General features: G+C 43.0%; 1 protein-coding gene across 1 annotated transcript; it reads right to left on the bottom strand.

Annotated features, from left to right (window-relative positions):
- Positions 1-1,857: 1,857 nt before the first annotated feature.
- Positions 1,858-17,485, bottom strand: LOC126188030 (uncharacterized). The gene is made up of 3 exons (XM_049929452.1): positions 17,410-17,485; positions 5,993-6,054; positions 1,858-2,653 (listed from the first exon to the last, which is right to left on the bottom strand). Exons 1-3 carry the CDS (start codon positions 17,428-17,430, stop codon positions 2,389-2,391), a joined length of 348 nt encoding a protein of 115 aa, XP_049785409.1. The 5' UTR covers positions 17,431-17,485; the 3' UTR covers positions 1,858-2,388.
- Positions 17,486-18,396: the final 911 nt, after the last annotated feature.

Here is an 18,396-nt window from a genome sequence, read left to right as displayed (position 1 = left end):
AATTTGTTCTTCTTGTTGGCACTTGTATGGCTTGTATCCGGTTTGTGTTTTAAATTAGAGTTGTTTTACTCTTAAGGCCTTCAGCCTAGTTTAAGGTACTGTTATAGGTAAGCCTTTTGGCATTTTAAAAATTTTTTGAATTTTCAAGTGTTCGGCCTTCAGCCGGTTTGAGTTTCAGTTGTTTGTTCTTAAGGCCTTGAGCCTAAATTAAAGAACTGTTTCACGTAAGGACTTTGGTATTTAAAAAAATTAATGTTTTGGAGTTTTAAGTGTTCGGACTTCAGCCGATTTTAACTTGTTTACTTCAGCCTAGCTAAAGAACTGTTGTAAGATAAGGCTTGTCTTTTAAATTTATGATTATGCTTGTGTTTTAAGTTATTGGCCTTCAGCCGTTTTTAAATTAAAGTGGATTTCAGCCGGTAATTAAGTCCCAAAGATTAAAGCTGTGTGTTTAAGAAATTTTTTGGGCTCTTGTAATGTCTGAACAAATAATAAAGTTGTATGTTCGAGTGTATCTGACAGCCCCTTATTTTGGGCCCTTTCCACAATTTATTCTATCTGTCCTGTCGTGCAGGTTAAGCAGGGCATTCCAATAAGGGATACTCAGTTGATACACTCAACACGTTTGACGTATTTTAAATTACTTTGTATCAGAATACCATGGAACTTTGCTGCAATTTTATTTTTAATACGTTTGTAGTTTACGTGAGATTTGGATAATAGAGAAATTTATTTTGGTAATTGTGCAGAGTAACTAATAACATCGTTTACAATGAGCTGACCTTTTGTTCCCAATTTACCGAGCTGACTTGTAACACAGTTCACTAGATGTAAAATATATTTATTTTTTATGTTTTACATGTATCGACATTCAAGTTCCGGGCCCTGACGACGAAGAGGAACGCGCTAATACCGATCCTGAGGAATGTCATAGATGTTTAAATACTCTTCTGACAAATATTTTGAATTACTTATGTCTTTACAGCGTTGTGTGTTTGGTTAATTTTTTTTCCTCTTCTTTGGCAGCAGACGAGTTTGTCTGATTCGTATGTTCCTACTGTCATAACTGAATAGCTTGTTTAGGAAAATGTCACCGTTTACTGCTTCGTTAACTGCGTGTATAGTAAAAGGTACAATTTCTCTCCCTTTGATAAAAAGCTATCTGTACGCAAAATGTGTCGTTGACGAAACATAGGTGTCGAAGGACGATGATATTATAGTTCTATAGGAGTCATTTAGATAAGGGAAATGTTTTTTAAGATCATTTACGCTTCCAGAATGAATCTTTTACACTGCAGATAATTGAGCTGTTAGAAATATTGTTCGTTGAAACACTGTAGCGCATCGAGGTTGAAACAACTTTGCCTTTCGCAGGAGATACTTTACCCACTGCAACTAGATAGCACAGTCGGTACGATAGGCAACCAGGAAAGGCAACCAGATTCCAGATCAGAGATGCACTTCAGCTCACAGTTTCAGTCTGTCTTGCCGGCCAGTGTGGCCGAGCGGTTCTAGGTGCTTCAGTCTGGAACCGCGCGACCGCTACGGTCGCAGGTTCGAATCCTGCCTCGGGCATGGATGTGTGTGATGTCCTTAGGTTAGTTAGGTTTAAGTATTTCTAAATTCTAGGGGACTGATGACCTCAGATGTTAAGTCCCATGGTGATCAGAGCCATTTGAACCATTTTTTAAATCTGCCTGGATGTTTCAAGACGTGTATCAGAACTATTATCAGTATTATGCTGGCTACGTATGTGATTACTTCTCGCTGCATGCCATCTCACTGTTGGTGTTTCATTCAACTTGATCTGTGTTCAGAATTGCCATTGGCAACAGTCGGAAATGAAACTGAGTGAAATAAACAGTGAAAATAATGGTTTATTTGTTCAGTGAAATTATTTACAAATGACAGGCAGAAAAACAACGTTATTCATGCGCAAGACATGAACTATTACAGAAAAAAAGTACAAACATTGTAACAAATAACAACAAGATATGTACAAAGTTGTAACAACGAATTCTAGTCTGTATAACAAAAGTCACATAAATCAGTCGAATTAACACTTCTTGGAAATGTTAGCACCATGAATCTGTCTCGCGTCGAAAAGTGTCCATGATTTCCAGGAGAGAAGAGTTGAACGTAACACAGCGGGGGTGAACAGAGTGTTAGAAACGTGACGGAATAAATACGGGAATATCTTTGGGACGGAGTGACGAAGAGTGTGGGTGGGGAGCCCTTCAGCGACCCTAACGCCTTTGCACGTGACCTTAGCTGCCCTCTAGGTCCCCTCTCGTCGCTTTCGGCGGTCACTCTGCCGGACCTGGTGACGTAGCGGCACTCCGTACTCAGTGAGCCGCCTCTGCAGGAGACTGAGGAGGAAAGAGGCGGCTAGTGGTGGTGGCCGTAACCGCCCCCGCCCCCACTGCTGGAGTAGCCGTAGCCGCCCCCGCCGCCCCCGCTGCTGGAGAACCCGTAGCCGCCACCGCTGCTGCTGTGGCCGTAGCCGCCGCCGCCCCCGCTGCTGGAAAAGCCGCCTCCACCCCCGTGGCTGGAGAATTCGCCGCCGTAGCTGGGGTGGTGCTCCTGGTAGATGATCTTCTTCTGATGGTGCACCTCGTTGATCAGGTGTGGGACGTGCACACGTATGTGGACGCTGAAACAAACCGTAGCACTAAGGTCAACGCCTGGCATTCATTCATCTGACAAAATACCTCAATTTTCTCCACATTTTATTGCGAGTCACTACCACAATAAGGTCGAAGCAAGGAATAGAAGTAGACAAAGGCGAGAAAGCTGTCTTCAATAAAAGAGGGTCTATTGACACTAGACACAGAACTGGATGCGAGGAGCAAATATCGTAACATTACACGGCTGGAACATAGCATAGGGTTGAAATACATCTACATCTACATTTATACTCCGCAAGCCACCCAACGGTGTGTGGCGGAGGGCACTTTACGTGCCACTGTCATTACCTCCATTTCCTGTTCCAGTCGCGTATGATTCGCTGGAAGAACGACTACCGGAAAGCCTCCGTGCGCGCTTGAATCTCTCTAATTTTACATTCGTGATCTCCTCGGGAGGTATAAGTAGGGGGAAGCAATATATTCGATACCTCACCCAGAAACGCACGCTCTCGAAACCTGGACAACGAGCTACACTGCGATGCAGAGCGCCTCTCTTGCAGAGTCTGCCACATGAGTTTGCTACACATCTGCGTAACGCTATCACTCTTACGAAATAACCCCGTGACGAAACGCGCCGCTCTTCTTTGAATATTCTCTAGCTCCTCCGTCAAGCCGACCTGGTACGGATCCCACACTCATGAGCAATACGCAAGTATAGGTCGAACGAGTGTTTTGTAAGCCACCTCCTTTATTGATGGACTACATTTTCTAAGGACTCTCCCAATGAATCGCAACCTGGCACCCGCCTTACCAACAATTAATTCTGTATGATCACTCCACTTCAAATCGTTCCGTACGCATACTTCCAGATATTTTACAGAAGTAACTGCTACCAGTGTTTGTTCCGCTATCATATAATCATACAATAAAGGATCCTTCTTTCTATGTATTCGCAATACATTACATTTGTCTGTGTTAAGGGTCATTACATATCGGAACAACATGAAGGAGGAAGCATTCGTGGAGAACTTGATGTCACATTTATTTTAAAATTCAGTGATGCAAAACCTATTATTTTATTTCTTTTCCAACTCTGTAACTAAGTGTTCAGCGTGTCTGACTCTTACGTGGAGGACCTTGGTTCAGTTTCCGGTACTGCCAGGGATTTTTGCTAGCCAGAGGATTGAAATGGAGTGCACTCAATCTGGTTGGCTCGTTTGAGGACATACCTGAGTGAGATGTAGCGGCTCAATTGCCTCAGAAACTGGCAACGACGGGGAGAGCAGTGGAGCTGTATTTCGTTGCGTACTAGGCCACAGCACTGCACTGCTTTTTAAGTATACATGACCAGCACTAAGTTTTGACTGTAGCCCAGACATGTCCGCTTCACAAGCTATGGCATGCAAGTTGTCTTTAATTTAATTTTCGCTTTTATTCTGCGCTCAAACAACGAACTGTTTTCTTATGTTTGTGCTGTAACGATACTATATCTGCTATTTACACTATCTTATCAAAAGTGTTCGGACACGTGAGATGTGTCAACCCTTCGCTATAATGAGGACTTGGAATGTGCTGTGGACTCTTCAGTGAGATGTCTTAATGTCTTTGGAAGCTCGTTCTTTCTCACGAGCCGAAATCAGAGAAAGTAATGAATTTCGACTATGAGACGTGTAGCGAAGTCGACGTTCTATTCCCACCGGGCTTCTATTGCGTTCAGGCCAGAACTCTGGACAGGCCAGTCCATTTCAGGAACGTTGTCGTCCACAGGCCATTGCCTGAAATGTGTAGCTTTATGATATAGCGCATTGTCATGCTGATGCAAATAAACGCAGTCTCCGAAGTGTTCCTTTACAGTAAAAACTACACAGTTCTGTACAATATGTTCGTATCCGACCACATTTAACGTTTCCTTAAGCGCAACAAGGAGACTACATCATAACCAAAAAAAAAAAAAAAAAAACACCTGCATACAGTAACACAATTCATCTGTACTTCACTGTTGGCAGGTATCGTTCTCAGAGCATCTGACAAACTAAAACACTTCCCTCGGACTGCCACAGGCTAAAGTGTGTTTCATCACGCCACATCATTCGTTTCTAGTCATCCACTCTCCACTGGCATCACCCATTACACCACCTCAATCGTTGCTTACCACTGACAATACGAATGTGTGACTCTTGAGGAGCACCCCGCCTTTTTAACTTCTTACGCACAGCCATTATGCTAGCTGGACTACTGGTAGCGCTCTGTAACTCACGCGGGGTTTCTTCTGCTGACTTCATGCAATTTTTTACAAACAGCCGCAGCAATGCTCGATGGTCTATGTTCGTCAGTTCATGGGGTCTGCCTGCTCTCTGTGGTTGTCCCTTTCGCGTATCCACTTCACAATCACATCTCCAACAGTCGACTTGGGCGGCTTTAGAAAGGTTGAAAAGTCCCTTTGGATTTGCTACTCAGGTGAAATCAAGCATCCAGTCCACAGGGCTGTCTTGAACGACCCATTGTGCTCCTTTACTGACAGCACAGCAGTCTCCGCCTCCCATTACAGTGCCGGGTCCGCCTATCGTGACACCTGGTGGTCAGTTCCGCACTACTTCGGAGTGCTCTGATACTTTTTATCACATAGTATATTTCAGTCGGTTGAAAATGACGACATAGCAAAAAGTTTAAGGTAGTCAATAATTTAAGGTAAAAGAGCACTTTATTATTAGTACTGATAGTCAATGCGCAGAATATTATCAAGCGAAAACAAAGTGGAAGTATTTGAAATTTAATGATATCGAAAAAATTTTAAAATTAGGCAGGTAAAATACGAAATGAAGAAGCGCTAAAAAGAATGGTTAAGGAAACTAAATTGTGGATGACCTTAGCAGGTGAATGGGATACCTGCTGTGACATCAATGGATAGCTGAGTTGATGCTGGAAGCATAAATCCGAGCGAGTTTCTCATGACTTAAAAATAAAAATAATAGTCTAACCACTTCATACAAACATAAAAATAGCTTCTACCTGCAGCTACCTGTGAGCATTTTAGCAACCTTAACTACCAACAGCTTGTTTATTCGTGAGTTAATTGATACTGAAGTAGGAGGGAGTTCATAATTTGCCAAAATAATAAGCGCTCAATAAATGGGAGAAATAAAGTGGAAAGGGCATTAACGTTTATTATTGAAAGGCTCTGAATTAATATTGTAGTTGGCGATACCATGCTTGACAACACTAAAAGTAAACGTTAGCAGAGTTTTTATTTATTATTTTGTGAATTACTGAGAATCATTACTATAAGTTCGTTCCATTAAAACACAAAGGTGAATAGCAAACCACAGGGAAGAGGTGTGTCGTAGAGAAGTATGTAATGTACTCACTGTTCATTCCCACCAAAGCTGGCGCCGACTGTAGCGATGATTGCCAGCAGAATGCAAACCACCTGAAACACGGAAGAGAACTCTGTGTTAGTCTCATAATTGCAGGGATCTGCATTTACATAGGCTCACACAGTCAGTAAGGTAGCATATAGTGTACAGCGAGGGGGCCAAGAACGCTTAGGAACAGAATCGTCACCTAATTGTAGTATATCTCATAAATGATGTGTGAAATCGAATGGCGGGGCAATATCGAAAGCAAATATACAGAACTTGCTTCCTATGAAAAGAAAAATTGAAGGAATATTAAAGTTTAACATTCCATCGACAACGAGGAGAACCGGATAAAAGGCTCGGATTGCAGAAGGATGGGGAAGGATATCGGCCTGGTCCTCTTCAAAGGAACCATTTGCCTCAAGCGATTTAGGCAGATCATGGAAGACCTAAATTTGGATGGCCAGACAAGAAGTTGGACAGCTGGATTACGGACTGCTGCCTGTGAAGACATAACAATTACACATATGAATGTAACGATTCTCTACGATATTTTAGAACAATTAGGTTTTTAGTCGGCTGTCCTACACGACTGCTTCGTCTGTAGTCTCATAAGTTTTTTCTCAGGCGGTTGCAGAAACCGTAGTTCTGGCTGACGAGGTTCCCAAATACGAAGCACTTTCTGCTGAAGAAGTCCGTCAGCTTCCACACTAAGAAAAGGTTTATAACAGCCTTCGTATGGAGTGTCGTAACGTACGGATGGGAAATCTGGGCGTCAGCAGAGCAGGAGAAAGCTCACTCGAAGCTTAAGGAAATGTGGTGTTGGAGGAGAACTGAAAGATCTAGATGGGCTGGTAGCAAAACGAATGAGATAGCTCCACAAGAAATAGGAGGCAAGAAAGAACTGCTGGAAGTTATGGGTCAACGCAAAGCATTACTCACTGGACACTTAACGATAAATTATATTCTTTCACAAAACATTTCCGAAGGCACGACCGTAGAAAAGAAAACGAGGGGACGACCGAGAACATGTTATCTAAAAAGGACCGTCAGTGGGATTAATTTCCCTTCAAACATGGAGATGAGGAGGACCGCTGAAGAGATGGAAGTTGCAGCTGCAAAGACAAGGATTCGCCTTTTGAAAGAAGAGAGGAGAACTTCCATGCAAAATTAGATGCAAGGAACGGTACGCAGGGAGGCAAGGAAGACGTTTCCCGTTCTACCTCAAAGGTGGCGTTGATATGAATGAAATTTTATGTTACATATGTACATCTTTTTCAGTAACATAACAGAAATTGACAATATTAACTATGGTATACTTCTGTTGATATGGAATTTGACGCTAGTCATCTTGAGTGTATCTTGTTGAATAAATAAAATGGTGTAGCATGGCTTCTTAAAAGTATATTCGAAACTTCACTGCAAGCAAAAATTCATAAGAAGTAGTGAAGATTTACGTAACTCCTTCATTTTCTCTTCAAGAATAACTGCGATCAGAGCCTCGACAACAGATGAAAATACTGCAGAAGTGCCGAATATGGTATTGAGCGACCGCTGTCAAAGGTTTCTGAAATTAGTTATGTCACCACAGTATCAGAAGAAGCGGTACAGTGCACTTCAGGTGAAAAAGTAACTGGCAAACCTTTTTTTCATAATCGGTGCTGTATTTGTTGTACACTGGTTGAAACAGAAAAACGTTTTACCAGTGTTAAAACTGCTCTAGAAGGAATGCAACTGACGATGAGCGCCCATTTATTACTGTTGATGAAATACAGGTGTACCATGTCACACCAGATACGAACAGAAATTAAAGTAGTGGAAGCTAATGGTTCTGCGCCAGAAACAGTGAAAGATATATAGTCTACTAAAAAGTTTATAGCCAAAGTTTTATGTGCTGGGAATGGGATTTTTCTTATTGATTGCTTTCCAAAGACAGAACGTTAAACAGCGAATAGTGTGCGGTTATTATGAACCTGCTGGATGAAAAAATAACTAAGAAGACGATTCGATTACAATAGGAAAAAATCCTCATTTCTCAAGAAAGTGTACTTCCCAGAAAGGAATTCGCAAGGGGAAAAGAGAAACGCGGAGTCTTTGGGTTCCACCTGTTCTCACATCGAAATAAATTTTCAATTGAAAAAATTTTAATAACGTTTTACAAACTTCTGGAATGGTTGTATCCGTAAATAAAACAAAAGTATTGGTAACTGAGGGAAGACATATAAGAATGGGAAAAATTGTGATAAGCCATAAAATAATAGGTAAGTTCGTTCAAACACCTCGGGGCAGAGATATCTATATACAAAGCTAATTCAGATGTGGTTCAAAATATACAGAAATATAATGCTATAAATGGTTGTATAAGGAGGTATCTTGGAGGACTATGAGTAAAGACTACGCAACGTGGCAACTAAGCCTGTTATTATGTTTGGTAGTGTAAACTTGATCTCAACAAAAGGAGATGAACTAAGAATTGAATCAGCAGAAATGAGGTTTCTGAGGTTACTTCCTGAACTAACGCTAAGAGGCAGAGTGCGAATTGAAGATCTAAAACACCAACTAGACGTATGAACAACAATGACGGAAGAGATCTGACATCACAAAATAAAAAAAAAAAATGCTATGACCGCATCCAAAGGATTCCACCTGAGCGCTTATCAAGGAAAGCATTACATTTCAACTAAATTGGAAAACGGGACAAAGGACGACAAATGAAGAAATGAAGACAACAATTGTTAAATTCCTTTGATTCGGAACGGGCAGACTCCAACTCCTCGAAATGGAAGAATCAGGAGAAGAAGAAGTTAAGCTGGTTTTGGTCAGGTTAGCTTAGGGTGGGTTAGATGTAGGAAAAGTTTTGAGTCCAGTGATGAAATGAGTTTTATCCAGATTTTCCCGAATTACATTTCGAACACAATCAGCTGTCTGGAAAGACAATGTCGAACAGGTGAATTGATGTAACAGTTCTTTCGAAAAATAAGTGTAGATTTGACCAGAAACACAATTTTTTAATGGCAGGCTTGGCCAAAAAGCCTTTTAAAAGAGTGGCCAAAAGTCACAGAAGTGGTTATCCGATAAAGACGTACTGTGCATGACGCCCGAATGTTGTGAGTACGTTTGGAGCACGGCGCGAGTGCAGACACAATACCTTATAAGGCTGTTACAGTTTGGTGTTGAACATGGCAGCACTACAGTCGGGAACCGCGCGACCGCTACGGTCGCAGGTTCGAATCTTGCCACGGGCATGGATGTGTGTGATGTCCTTAGGTTAGCTAGGTTTAAGTAGTTCTAAGTACTAGGGGACTGATGACCTCAGAAGGTAAGTCCCATAGTGCTCAGAGCCATTTGAACCATTTGAACATGGCAGCACGTCCCAAATTAACTGAATTTGAACGTTTGATGATTATCGAGGCAAAAGGCACAATCGGGGCAAAACTCATGGGTCATAGCATATCAGAGATTTCGGGTTTCCGAGGTCAAATGTGTTTAGGGAAGATCATTAATATCACAGAAACAATGTTTCCACACAGGAGAAAACTCCGCAGTGCTATCACAAGTGTTTGACAAACGGACGTCACGTCGCATTCGTAGAGCCTTGTTGGCCTAGGCGTCGCTGAGAGTGAAGACTGCCACCGACTTGTCAGGTACCTACTTCTACCAGCACTGTACGGACACGGCGCCCTCCCATCACATTTTAGTCACTCAGTGTACCTTGTCCTAATACTATACGGGAAACACCGCTGAGGCTTTCTGAGATACAGTCATGATAAACTGTTACCCGCGCGGATAGCAGTGCGTATTAAAGCGCCGCTTTCGCGACGAGGAGATGCGCCGGAACCAGATCGAATCTGCCCGGGGGATTGACGACGAGGGTCGGTGTGCCGGGCAATCCGGATGTGGTTTTAGGTGGTTTTCCACATCCCAGATCCCAAGTCCCAGCTCAGTTACATGATTTGCAAACATTAAAAAAACCACTCACTTTCGTTGCACGCCGATAGTTGGGATACACAGTCCCAGGAGCTAATATGATGGCCACAGAAAGGGTACTGGCCACCCTTTAAATTAATCGTGTCAAATTCGTCGATAACCGTGCCGACCCTGCACCGATGCGGGATAAAGGGGCAGGAAAAAGAAGAAGGGATGGCAAACTTTTAGTGAGTATGCAGTCAGCTGAAAACGGAATTCCTCTCAGTAACACTCTAGTCATCCAGCGTTCTCAATGAATGGGGCGAGCTGTAGTAGGCGACTGTCCCCAGTGACGTAACGTGGACTCTGCAGGCGGCAGACGTGACGGCCAAGGACACAGTGAGCGGTGACTGGCGGTCGTGGCCGTTACCAAACGTGGCGACTGGACCGTGAAGCACAGCGGATGGGATTACAGCTGAGCTTGCCGACCACAAGCCTGCATCACGGCACTGTGCGTCCGTGGAGGAAAATGCTAACCGTCCCGTCGGCATCGTGATCATCAGACAGAAGCCGGGCAAGTCGTAGAGAAGGGAAATGGCTTCGTCTATTTACGGGAAACATTCCAGAAATCACCTAACACGAGTTGGGGAGGCATGAAAATCGCACAGTGGACAGGCGGATATGTCCTTCTTCAACCACAGTACCAGTCCAGCGTGTCATGCATTGTGGTACGTGATTCGACTCTAACAATTTCATACCGCTCACGTCCATTCCAAATGACATCTTCGGATGACACTGTGCTGTTATGAAGATGACTCCTTGCCATACGACTGCCTTGACCGTCGCTTTTAAAGTCATTGTCATGCCTTGTCTTGTGGCATAACAGTGGTTTCTACCACACGATTCGCCGTTCTTTCGTATTCTGCTCTTGCTGGCGAAGGCTAGACCTACATATCGTACATCCGCAAACCATTGTTCAGTCCTTGGCGGATGATAAGCGAGGGAACAACGACTGCCTACGTGCCTCACAATTCACCGCCTAAGCCCTCAGGCCTAAACGTTAGGATTATGCCACTTTGGAGGTATGTGTTATTTTGCACACGGTTTATGACATGGTAGACCTGAAATAACTAGTGCTAAGGCCATCAGAATCTAAACTGTTAAAGAAAAATAAACTATAATCATTAACTTAAACTAGACACTGTGCTTTTACCATTATATCAGTGATTATCCAGTCCACTGGAAGTCATTCTGACACGACATTGTTTTCTCTCTCGGAGTTTCAGATGATAACCATGCCATTGGAAAAGTTTTCCAGCTATCACTTCGGATAAAGTATCCCATTAAGTACCAAATATATTCAGCACTGTCTAATAATTGTACGAATGCGGTCTCGTCTCTCGTTTCCATTTGACTTCCCTCGCTCCCCCTTTCCTCATAATTTTCCTGAGTGTGTCTCTTACACATTCGTACGAACTGTCAGCTCTATCTGAATGCGATAGCTGCTGTCGGGATACTTGATAATGTCTCCAAAAGCTACTCGCCCAGCTATTTCTTGTACGCTATTTACTTTAGAGGTACGCCGGACTTTATTAAAACGCTAACACCGTCATTTATCTAAAACTGTTTTGATTTATTCGTCATTTTTGATATCACATCTTAATATTCACACGATGCAGCCACTCTTTGTAATCCTAGATACGAGTCCATGTAACTAAGATCACTCCTCAGTCACTTTATTTTCCATAGGGTTTATCCCGCCTACTACTGATACCCTTTTCAGGATATGGCAAACGTTTTGTTTTATTTACCTTTCTGGACGGATTCCCTAACTTTGTTGACGGAGGCCCTTCATGAAGATACAGTCATCAAGGAGTGTACCATCTGTCAGTGAACTGTGTAAACTTTTGTTGTGCGTGTTCTGTTTGTGTCTCATACTCTCTGTGGCGAAATATGGGGAACACTGCAGCATTTGCCTAAACAAGAGTGGGAAACCACCTAAGAACAACATTCAATCTGGAAGGTGTACCACACTAGGATCATTAACCCGCCGCTTGGGTTCGATCTGAGCTTGGCTCACATACCTATTTTTGCAAGCTATATCACTGCGCTTTGTACTTTACGAGGACGTAATAGCACTTCTTGGTAGCACCCCCAAATAATTAAACGATATAGCGTGCTAATGGTGGACGCCACCGATGTTTGAATCGGGTACTGTCGAATTCTTTCCTCGTTATAGGCATTGAGTTTATTCACAATTAAAGAGAGCAGCCGTTCATGACATCAAGCCACAATTATGGCCAAGTCTTTCAGCAATTCCTTACAGTCGTCCGACGAGCTCTCTATTTGCTTGGAAAGGCCAGAATATCATAACAATCACACACGTTATCAGTAAACTATATTGTACAGCTCACTTTGCTGAATGAAACATTCTTCTCCTGCATAATTCACACCGTTACTCTATCACCTGTTTAGACTTGTGGTACATATACTTTGTTCACCACATCGTGACGTTTCGAGATGTCCTCCAAACACTGATATTAGGACCAACAGCACTGTAGGTGTGCAAATTCGCATTGTATTAAGACACCCCGATTCCTACCGATCTGAAAACAAAGTTAGTTAGTCCCATTTTCAATATTAGAGGCATTTCAGTTCTTCACACTCCTCCAACTGAGCAGCAGACTTCATGACTTGTCTCTAGTGAGACAGATGTCAGTGGGAGCTTAGACTCTAACATCTCTTTCTATTCGTGGGTATGAGGATTTTGACATGGACAAATGGTTCAAATGGCTCTGAGCACTATGGGACTTAGCTTCTGAGATCATCAGTCCCCTAGAACTTAGAAGTACTTAAACCTAACTAACCTAAGGACATCACACACATCCATGCCCGAGGCAGGATTCGAACCTGCGACGGTAGCGGTCGAGCGGTTCCATACTGTAGCGCCTAGAACCGGTCGGTCACTCCGGCCGGCTGATATGGACAGCATGAGTTGTTGTTTCAGTGGATATGGAGACCTGTTTTCTACAAATTAATTACATCTGGTGGTGAAAAGGTGCGAACATTTGAAAAATCTGGAAGAATGTTTTCTTTAACATTTTTTGAGGAATTAAAATGATTTGTACGGACAGGTGGCGAATTTTTCCGTCATTTCACTTTGCAAAGGCTAGTATAATTACGTGTCATAGCTTTCTCGTCTCCACAACAACGTATCTACCGAAAGACAGAGTTCAGAAGCAAACTGACCATGTATGCTTTTCTGCCTATCACTGGAAGAGGTGACAGGAAGAACAAATGAAAGGCGGATCGTTAATGATGGTTTCTTAAAATGGAATCGAAATTTCTTCTTCAAGTAGTTCCTCAGTGGAGGCTGTGTCCAACCTCCTCCAATCCACCCACAAAATTTTCCTGCCCATGGGGTCGAGCACGGAACTGTTGTTCTGCAGTCATAGTCATTTACCGCTCAGACTCGGAGACGAGTTTGTAGCGAAATCAATGACGTTTTCACACCGTAGGCCCCCGGCGCCTGGTGGTCTTGTGGAAAAGCGCGTCCCTGGAAGCGGATAGTCTCGGGATCGAAGCCCGCTTGAACCAAAAATATTTGTCTGCCATTAAGCTAGCCTTCACTTTTAATTGATATGAATACTGGCTGGTTTCGACAAGTAGTTCTGATTCTACGTTAAACTATAGATCCCAATATACGTGGAAGAGTGATTGAGGTAGGTTAGGGAAACGCAGGTCATCGAAGCGGCGCCCAGTTAAATTGCTCGCACAAGGTCGTTGACCTACAGGGAACTATTGTCATTATTGTAGGAATCCTCTGGCACTTGCATGGACCTGAATAATGACAATTGAATCAAGTCGTGTGAAGGAGACGTGGGATTTGTAGGTCCCAGTCAGAACTACGGCATTTGCTACGCTGCGGAATGCAGGTGGTTTGAAAGCGGTCGCTGTTGGCGCGATTAACGGCCGAAGCAGAAAGCTGTTTAAGCGCGAGAACGTTCTCCAAGGTCGGAGTGAGAGTGGAGTCCGTTTGTCGGCCACAGAACCCGTTCTGTAGCTCACCTCGGCCGTGACGCGGATCCATTCACGCGGTCCATGAACGCCCGGAAACTGCGTCAGAAATCCAGAGGGCCTAGCGTGACGGTCGTAACTCCCTACGGTGTTTTCACGGAAGGCAGGAGTCTTGTTAGTTAATTCTTCGACACCTGTAGCCGTAGAACTTTGTTTCTAAGCCATGATAGAATAAAAACAAATTAAAATGCTGCACCTTGTCAACACAACGACTTGCGAGTGCTACAATGCACAGCATAATAAGTTATTTCCACATATTTCCTTCAGAATTTCGTCACCTAGAAGCACCTGAGGAAAACGATTTCTCATTCGCCCACAAAACGTGAGATAAGCAGTTTGACGTGCTATAGCGTACTGAACTACGAAATTCGTTATATCCTCATAAATAGCAAAATTTTAGCATGCTGGAAGAATTACATAACTTGCTCAAAATATCATATGTGGTAGATTTGGATATCTTAGAGAACAGTGCCAAGTGAAATAGGTATATACGGATAATTATAATGTCATTCAAACCAAGAGTAGTGTAGAAACGCCTAAACACAATCGAAAGTAAACCCGTAAGCTTTGTGCGTGAGTGATGAGATCAGAATGACAGGTAATGAGACGTCCATGCTGCGAAAAGCAACCCACACATAATGGGTCAAAAAGAGAAATGAATAGATCCAAAATATATTAGGACTATAAGCAGTACTGGAGTCCGTACAATAGCTACAACTTATCAACCGGATGCTCAACACAGGTATCCCTAAAGCAGACCTACGCTATATCTGGGGAACTCGTTCCACGAAGAGATGGAAAGGAAACATTAATTTCAAATCGTGACGTCCTGGGACCAAAACGAGTAGAATGATGTTGAGGACGATGATGATGATGTCCCCATGAATCTGAAATTTCACAAAAGATCATAAAATGTAATTTATACTAGACGAAAGAGGGGATATAAAAATAGAAACACCTTCCACTGCCTGTCCAAAGCGTAGGAAGCAAGATTACTGTTCTACATTTCGTCGATGACTAAGTCATCAGAGGTGGAAGAAAAGCTCAGATCAGAGAATGAACTATTTCCGCAATCACCAGAAGTGATTTACGGAAAATACGGAAAAGCAAGAAAATCGACTTGCAGAAAAAAAGAAGCTGAAAAAATCAGATACTGTAATGGGAAGAGACGAATGAAATACTTATTAGCACAATAATGTTAATTGCAGTCGGTACTCGGGCATCGCTAGCGTGAGCGCGTGACACGACCATCTTGTTTCATTTCGTATAGTTCTGCTCTTGTATACCACTAATTTAGATCCAAGACTATTTGCTTTTACGCGATAGCCGAGCATCCAGGAACACAGGCAACCTGCACTTTGAACATCACTGCACGTACCACTTCTGGCCCTGACCGAGGTATCTAGCATTAGATGCAGTGCACAGAGACCATTTTTGGTCACGCGTCAAACGAACATACACAAGCAGCGTGGCTGGAAGTGCGTGAGGAGCGAATTTACTTCCGAGGACAAAAGCGGATGAACTAGACAATTTTATTCACAAAATATTCCAAATATTTTCGACCCATACTGATAATTTATTTCCTTTATTAATAACATATTCACTCGTCATTTTTCTGGACCTTGCTACAATTTTATAATCATATTTCAATGTTTTTAATGTCGTTTTATGTGCCTTGTCATACTACACCATAACACGAAGTCGGAGACGACCGTAAATTTATATATATGTCTGGTCTAGTGAGTGACTAAATTACAAATTGGAAGCCTATTTCTGCGAGATAACAGCGCAATTACGACAAAAACAGTAGCGAATATGAGGACAATGAGAACAACGTTGACAGAGGATAGGTACATTGACGCGAGGCGTTGAATGGACGTACCACTATTACGCTAATAATAATAATAATAATAATAATAATAATGAGAAGACGAAGAAATTCTGATAAAGTAGGAAATGACATGAGAAGCGTTTTCTGATCTGCTTCGTATTTCACTCTACCGAGAAGACAGTCCAACTTATTAGCAATCCACTGAATCCTACAACCCACTAAAAATAAAAAAAAAAACTATATTTAAAAATAACTCTTCGAACTGTGGGTCAGGATGTCAGGAATAATATTTTATAGCTAAACCGTTTGAGAAGTTATTTCCCACTTACGTAAGTTGTATGTATAGAACAGTATTTTAAAAATATACCGAAATATGTCACTCAGTGAACAATGATTATCTTAACAGATCTTGGTACAACTGTGGACTGTACCTTAGGCTTTCGGATAAGTAATATGAGTCTTAGCCATCGTGCCACACCAGGCAATACCATAGATTCGGAAACTACGAAAGGAAGAAATACATTCTGCCGATATATCATATGCGGGGGAACTGTATTTCTCAGCTTCTCTTATGGCTGCACTGTCAACTTTAGTGAAACATGGCTTCTACCAATATTGATGCACGTATTAAAAGGAGCGAGCTGTCATTTCCAGGGAAACTAAACATTTTTCCGATTTAGCTTTCAGAAAACCACGATCACAGAAACTGAGATTATACGACCATTAGTCACTTGAAAACCTGAAGGATGCACAGTAACTTAAAAGTCCGCCCCCGGTAGCTGAGTGGTCAGCGCGACAGTATGTCCATCCTAAGGGCCCGGGTTCGATTCCCGGCTGGGTCGGAGAGTTTCGCCGCTCAGGGACTGGGTGTGGTGTTGTCCTAATCATCACCACTTCATCCCCATCGACGCGCAAGTCGCCGAAGGGGCGTCAAATCGAAAGACTTGCACCCGGCGAACGGTCTACCCGACGGGAGGTCCTAGTCACACGACATTTTTTTTTAGTAACTTAAAAGACCGAAATGATGTAGGTAGATGAAAAGAATGGCTTCATATGGAATTTAAAGAAAGTATTTGGGAGAACTGTGACAGGGCAAAGATCTAGAGGCCTACGAAAGATAAATTCTGAAATAAAACGCAGGGAAGAAAGGATGATCAGGATGTGTTGTGCTGCCAACTAGTAGATCATTAGAGACGGAGCACAAATTCGGACAGGCGAAGGATGGGTATGGGAATGGGCAGTACCATTTTCAAAGGAATCACCCAATCATTCGCCGTTTATGGAAACCAAGGATGATATGCCATACTCAGGTGTACGAGTCCAGCCACGATGCCATATCGTTCTGGTTCTGAAAGAATTTGGAAAGAGACGGATCATTGTGAACTGTGAACAATGTAATGAAAATAAAATTTAAATTGATAGTTCCAAATGGAGGGGGGCACTTATAGGAAAACACCAAGACTGCTGGAGTGATGACGGTGATGGTGAAGATGGGAGGTGACACAGAATTACTCTCAAATACACGACGATAGTGACGTGTATTGAGTGAGGATTTGGACCAGGCACAGTAAGAGTTAGGCGGGCAGCTGGGCGCTGCAGGCAGGCTACTCACGAGGCAGAGAGCACGAGCCATGTCGCCGGAGTAGCGGAGGTGGCCCCGCTGCGCGCTGATGCCGTGTGGACAGGACCGTCTGCGGCGGCTGTGCCGGGCCCCTGCCGCCTCGCCGCATATATACGCCGGCGGCCAGGTGCGTGGCGGGGGGTGCTGCGCCAGAGAGAGCCGTACCGGCCGGGTTCACTCTCGCCGCGGACCCGCGGAGTTTTCCCACAGACTCCGACCGGCCGAGCCCTCTGCCGCCGCCTCACAGGACCAAAAAAAAAGGTGAAGTTTCTGCTGCTTCTCCAGAGGCACGCACTCACACGCGCCGGCCGCCGCGCCTGCGCACGTTCGCTTTCTATGGAACAGGTCGCACCAGAAGGGAGGCGCAACTTAGGGGATCCCACAAAAAGAGGAACGGCGCTGCTCGAATTTCTGAGGTGTAGACAATAAGGCTTCAGAACCGTGTGACCTACATTTTATGTGGTTAAGGGGTTCCGGAAAGGCTCAAAATCATGAAAAGTTCAATTTTTACTTTTTTGCGTTTTCTGAATCTGCAGACTATTACCTTTTAATAGATATATAATTTATTCAATTCCGAAGACTACATCTATTTTTAAATTTTTTTTTTAAATGCGTTCTAAATGGGCGTGACCCACTGTGGCGCTGTTAAACTGCTGTCAAATGGTGTTATTATTAACGTCCGTGTTCATCAGGTACATTTTAGTGATGTGAGATAAAGTATGTGTTGTGGCTAACCTGTGATGGTTCAATATATATCGCTGGTGTGATTGTCGATTGTTCCATGTTTATTTACTCTGTCGTTATCTCGAAAATATTCGTAATTAATTCTGTTTCTTGAGTCTCTGTTTTGTTGAAGTATAATCATGAGTAAAAGTAAAGTTATTAGAAATCCTCTGAAGGCTTTTAAGAAAAGGAGAAATGTTGGAAAGCCAAAGGTATTTAGAAATATGGGAATGAAGATAGGTTCTAACATGGTAC

This window comes from Schistocerca cancellata, chromosome 5 (assembly GCF_023864275.1).
Source record: "Schistocerca cancellata isolate TAMUIC-IGC-003103 chromosome 5, iqSchCanc2.1, whole genome shotgun sequence".
Lineage (NCBI taxonomy): Eukaryota > Metazoa > Arthropoda > Insecta > Orthoptera > Acrididae > Schistocerca > Schistocerca cancellata.
Note: the sequence above shows the minus strand (reverse complement) of the source record. Positions and strands in the feature narration are given on the sequence as shown.

Bases quoted from the DNA above. Each gene is read 5' to 3' on its own strand.
- LOC126188030 (XM_049929452.1), bottom strand. From the start codon at position 17,430: ATGGCTCGTGCTCTCTGCCTC. The intron at 6,055-17,409 runs GTGAGTAGCCTG...TCCGTGTTTCAG, and splicing joins TGGCTCGTGCTCTCTGCCTC to GTGGTTTGCATTCTGCTGGC. The intron at 2,654-5,992 runs GTGAGTACATTA...GGTTTGTTTCAG, and splicing joins AGCTTTGGTGGGAATGAACA to CGTCCACATACGTGTGCACG.